The following is a 6,000-nucleotide window of genomic DNA, read 5'->3' as shown; positions in this document are numbered from 1 at the left end:
GTAATTCTGCCGCGTGCAATGAAGACGGGGAGATGGCCGAAAAACAGCCGGATGAGCACTTTCCCCAAGATGTTTTTTGAACCCGTGTCACCACAGTGTAGTGTTGTCTCTTCCTCCCCTCCCTTCTCCTCTGTGTGGCACTAATCCCTCCTCATACCCTCTGAGCAGCGTGGTAGGCACAACAAGCTCAGCGGTCGCTCCGTTCACTCCTGCGCGGCTCTCCCACTGCAGTTCCTCCGCGGCGCGCACGGACCGCACCGACCTGCCCGGCCCCCGACAAGGACGGAGAAATGAGCTCGTCCTGCACCGTCCACATCGCACTAACGTGAGCGTGTCACGGCTCTACTTCACGGACACACACACACACACAGAAAACCTTCACTGGTCCCGCTGTTGTTGTTTTTTTTACAAACCCTCCAGCTCGGTGTCGGACAGTCCCACCCGCAGCCAGGGACCATGGCGGAGAGAAGTGGCCGGTTGAGCTTCCCCGGGAGCGGGGCTCTCAACAGACCCGTGCCCATGAACCTGTTTGCGACATGGGAGATAGATGGATCCTCCCCGAACTGCATCCCGAGGTAAGGCTGAGCGTGCATGTCATCCGTGTGTCCCTTTAAACTTTAAATCCAGCTGCTCCCAATGCGCCACATCGTGCAGTGGCTGTCATCCGTCAGGCTGCACCACCAGCTAGTGGTATCATTATGCCAACTGGATGCCCATGCAGGCCCTGTAGTGCTCATTCAGCCATCCGCATTGTTTTGATGTACTAAAATAAAGGAGGGTGTACTACTGTGTGGCATCATTTGGCAGGTAACCACCAACACAAACAACCCGTAAACAGATCCTCCAGCTCCAGCCTCAGTGTGGGCTTGAATAAGGCTGTCAAGGTGTTTATTCTGCAGGTGTGGGGGGGCCTTTAATGCTCATAATCATCCCCTCCGCTGTCAGGACAGATAACCAGCTTTATGCCAGATCCGTGTGCCAGGCTGCACCATGGAGACCATTTGGCTCCAGTGACCCCCAGAGACTCAGAGGCTGTGTTAAAAGCCCCTGATGCCAAATTCTCATTTACTGCTCAGGATAGGTTTTCTATTATTAGACTCTTTGGGTTGATTTGATGAGACAGTCCCAAACACAAGGTCTACTCTGTTGCTTTTTTCTGGATTGTGAATATATGACACTGTGGTCATCATAATCATGGAGATGTGGCTGTTAGGATTTCCATTTACAGGCTGCAACTACAGATTGTTTTCAACATAGTCAAGTACATTGCTTGTTTGGTCTTTAAATGTCCAGAAAGAAGAGCTCAAGGTGACATCTTTGAATTATTACCCTCAAAATACAAGTGTAGGGAGATGGAGAGAGAGTCTGTGACCATAACTTTTAAATAAATGTACTGAAGGAACAATTCAACACTCAATAACTAGTGAAAAGGCAACAAGATGAACTCATAAACAAAGATGCAAACCAACGTGATATCAATATATGACGACACCTCTATTAGCAGTGATTGCCTTACAAATAACCAATTATCAAAATCCTGTCAATCGACCGGCCATTCAACTCATCCATTGCACATTTAAGAAGTTCTTGTCTGTGTTGGAAAAGTTAAGCATGGAGGCAAAAATGAGTTAAAAATCAAACCTCTAAGCTGACCTGCATGTCAGAGTGACCAGTGTCAGAGACACCCGGGCTGTTCATTGAACATCTTTGGGTTTCGGACTGTTGAACAGACAAAACGAGCTTCCTGAATATGTAATCTTGAGCTCCAGGAACAATGTTCTCATGTTTTATGGTCCAAACACTTGATGAATTAATTGAGAAAAAATGAGCAGCAGGTAAATCAATGATGAGAATATTTACTCTAGTTCATATACTCTGCATCTTTGTAAAGTGGACATGTAATCAAGTCACAGACAATTACTTTATTTAAACTTTTATAACTGAGATTAGTTTGAAACTTCTAACGACATTGTAGCCACGTTGTCCTGTAACATTTTTAAACATCTGTTAATGAATGAGGCTTCTTGACCACGTGGACTGGAGTCATGGCAGAAGTTGTATTTCTGATGTGAGACGCCTGTTACATCGCCACAAATCCGACATTACCATGTTTTGACTGGAAAAAAACTCTGGTGACTATTTTTAAACATTTTGACCTGACAAACATCTGACCGTGACTGAATCATTTTCCACTGAAACCAATTTGTGGTTTGGAGTCAGTGTGCAGGCGTTACTATTTTCATCGAAGCTGATTTTCAATAACATTGTGACTAATATGAGAATGTATATACATATATATATGTATATATATATGTCTGTGTGTGTTTTTATTTTATTATTTTTTTAATTTCAAACTGATGACCGTCTCTCCTCAGCCTCTCTTGATCCTCTTAAGTTAATACCTTCAGTGCGTATTACATTGCATGGCTTTTAGCTGAAATAAGACTAATTCATTTCCAGGAATAGCATAGCTGTGATGTTAGTCAGCTGAGTGGACAAGTAGATAAAAAGGGTTCCTGTAACTAAAACAGTCGCAGGTTCAAACCCTCACGACCCCCGAACAGTGCAGGTCGTCACGTGAAGCTGCTTGACTGATTTAATGTGCTAGATTCCTGAATGGAGGCTCGGCAGAGTCCCCCTCATTTACTGCCAGTCAAGATCTCTGCAGCTCTGTATTGACCTGCGTCCGTCAGAGTTCAGACAGGAGGAACTCGGCTTGTTGACCAGATGTCAAATCAACCGTCTCCTTCGGTAATATCAACCTCTCGAGGTGGCGAAGCAAACTGACTGCTGTCGATCCTCAGAGGTCAATTTGTCCCTTCCTTTTAACATCTTGTCTTAAAGGTTCCCCGTGGAGTTTCCGACCTCTGTTAGAGTTTATGTTTAGTTTCGGATGCAAGCGACACAGGATTGAAGATGTTTTTAAAAAATCTCTCCTGCAAATGTTTCACGAGGAAGGAAATGCTGTCAACACGATTGTAAGACCTCAAGGATGAAAGCAACCACAAGGACAAAACCACAGTGTGTTATGTTGAGAAGGTAAACGTGTTTGTTTACAAGAAAAGTCCACAGGGCTCCTATTTTTTTTTTTTTATACATATTTAGCTTATTTTTTAATAGAAATAGGAAGAAAACTGAGAGAGGGAGTAGAGAGGAGACGCACAGGAGGATCCCTTCTTTTGCAGATTTCAGCAAAACCCTTGAAGATTGTGCACGGTCAGGATTTTCACACACTTAATTTACTCTAAAATCTGTTTAAAGTCAGTGATTCACACACCGTGTCCCACAGCCAAGTGGATACTCACCAAAAACAGGTCAACCCCAACATGCTGACTCTTTAGTTTGTGAGGAAACATGTTAAAAAATGATGTGTTTTTGGTGCCAGCTGCAGCCCTGATACATAAGTGCTGTTGTGTTAAAAGAATAGTTTGGACATTTTTGGGAATAATGATTCCTTTTCTTGCCAAGAAATAAATGAGAAGATCAATACTACTATTTGTTTCTTAATTATGAAGCTGGAAGCTGAAGATAGTTTGGCTTACAAAGCCTCTCAAAACTTGAAGCCTAAGAATTAACTTTATGATCTTTAGAGTTGCTGGTAGGTGGACTCTACCTTCAGACAAGCCATGCTAGCTGTTTCCTACTGCTTTCAGTCTTTATGCTAAGTCAAGCTAACCATCTCCTAGCACCAGAATAGGTTTACATGCTTTAAGGCTAAAAAAACACATCAGTTTTCTCATGATGTCCAGTGCTGCAGCAGAGTATTCCCCCTCTGTCTGAAACACTCCCGTCTCTTTAAGTCCCGTCCTCCCAGATACCCAGTCTGCTCTGATTGGTCAGCTCACACACGCCTGTGCCAGCAACAACGGAGCAGCTGTGCTAAATTAATTCTTACCTGCCAAACTAGCTGCCAGGCATAAATTATGCCAACGTGTGACATGGTGACGTAGTGTGATGTCACAAAGTCACTGAAATAAAGGCGAGACTACTGATGAGGCATTTAAGGGGCCGTGTTTTCTGTGGGAGAAAGGAGCACAGGAACACAAACACATTGAGGGAAAGGAAATAAACAAAAAACCATGATAGGTCTCCTTTAAGTAGCTGGATAGTGGAGGCACAAATGAGTCTGATATGATCAGATGGGAAGAAATGAATAAATATATACCAGATTGACAGTGTAGGGTCTCCATAACATATTCCCATCCTTGTGGTGATCCATGTTTTGACCTAAACATGACTCTAATAGCAACCTATTCTGATTCGTTGCCAAAACATGGGTTTATATGTGATCCATGCTGTATACAGGATCAACGGTTTGTGCCTTAATCCCTTTACCTCGCATGGGTTCATCACCGTTTTAACGCTCAGGCAAACTACTGCACATCATAAGGAGCCGAGTGGCATTTTTAAATTTGAGCCGGTCGACTGTATTCTTGCCCTGATTTTATCAATTTATCCCGCAATTTCTTCATGCCTCCATAAATCCCTCTCGCCGTGGTTTGGAGGTCTCTGAAGCCCAAGGCTATTAGGCTGGGAGGCTTATAGAAGTGCTGCCTCTGCACTGATCTCACGTTTCCGAGATTCACTTCAGGACACGTGCCGCTCCACGCTGAGATGCTTAATGATCACCTATCATACTTAAGGGAGGGGCCTCAATCACCTATCTTAGAGGGTGGTGGAAGGATAATTGCCCGTGGTCTGGACACCCAGATGTCCGAGTGAAGTGGCTGTGAATGTAAATGTTGTCGCGTTCACCTTTTTACGAGGCAGAGCAGAGAGTTTATGAGGATCTGGTCTGCTGCTGCTCGTAATGTTATGTCAGGATATGAAGTACATGAAGGGCACACAGAGGGTTGTCTTTATTAAACTCCTCAGCAGCCTGCGCAAGTGTCTGTGTGTCATCCTGAATGTGAAATGCACTTTTATGTTCTGTCACCTCTTCGTGAGAGGCATCTGAATGAGCCCGGAGTGCACCTTTTCATCACTCTGAATGTCTTCCAATAATTGCGTGCTTATTCCTAAAGATGGACTTTTCCAAGAGCCACTTCAGCCCTCGATCCGCTGGCGACGTCGCCAACGAAGCCTCTCTGCTCTTAAGAGCCAAGGTCAAGATGCTGTGTTTCATCTTGGTATTTTTGAAGTGGGCATCAGTTGCATTTCTGCGCCATCAACCCACAGGCGTGAGGCTAAGTGCTGCGAGAGACAGGGCCAATCTCCGAGACAGAGCCGGGATTGAACGGGCCCTCGAGTGGCAGCTGGACCCAGTAGGCTGTCATATTTGGGCCTGTTGGAGGCGAGAGTGCTGAGATGTCGCTTTGAGCAGCAGCGAGACACTTGCTCTTTTGTCCCCTGGCAGCCTGGGATGCTCACACTGCGGGAATTTAGAGTAGGATGAATGAGAGGCAGTTAAAGCCTCTCATTGTTTTATGTTCCCCTTCTTGTTCTTGTTGTCCTGCACTCAGTGCCTGTTCTGTACCAATGTTTGGGAGTTTAGATAAGACTGAGAGTCTACAGCCACGCCAGCAGCTCTGTGAGGCTGTGCTTTGAGCTAAATGCTAACAACCAGCATGCTAATGTGCAGATGTTTAGCGGGTATGATGTTTACCATGTTCAACATCTTAGTTTAGTCTGCCAGTATGATAACATTTGCTCATTAGTGAGAACAACTGAGGCTGAATGTCTTTCGCCTTGAAGTTAACCAGTCAAACACCAAATAATTGGGCAAATTAAAGCTCGAGGAAAAATTGAGGGATCAAAAAAGTTATTTACATCTCATCCTGAGGGCAACGTGAATGGCTGTACCGAATTTAATGGCAATGTGTTTAATAGTGGCTGAGACATCTTTGTCAAAACCACAAATGTCAAACTCTGTGGCGCTGGAGGAAATATCAGGGAATCGCCAAAGTCAATCCATCTTGCAAATTTTAAGATATTTCACTGGATAATTGAGAAGTCTGACCTGCTGATAGTACAAAATGAAAAGTCCAAGGATGTCCCGAG

The 6,000-nt window shown here is 44.5% G+C and overlaps 1 protein-coding gene across 1 annotated transcript in view; it reads left to right on the top strand.

Annotated features, from left to right (window-relative positions):
* Window positions 1-456: 456 nt before the first annotated feature.
* Window positions 457-6,000, top strand: part of pacs2 (phosphofurin acidic cluster sorting protein 2) — a 51,023-nt gene continuing 45,479 nt past the window's right edge. Inside the window, exon 1 of the mRNA XM_073483572.1 lies at window positions 457-575. Within this exon, the coding sequence (XP_073339673.1) occupies window positions 457-575 (119 nt within the window). The remainder of the gene's footprint in view (window positions 576-6,000) is intronic.

Source organism: Pagrus major, chromosome 16, assembly GCF_040436345.1.
Source record: "Pagrus major chromosome 16, Pma_NU_1.0".
NCBI classification, from domain to species: domain Eukaryota; kingdom Metazoa; phylum Chordata; class Actinopteri; order Spariformes; family Sparidae; genus Pagrus; species Pagrus major.
Note: the sequence above shows the minus strand (reverse complement) of the source record. Positions and strands in the feature narration are given on the sequence as shown.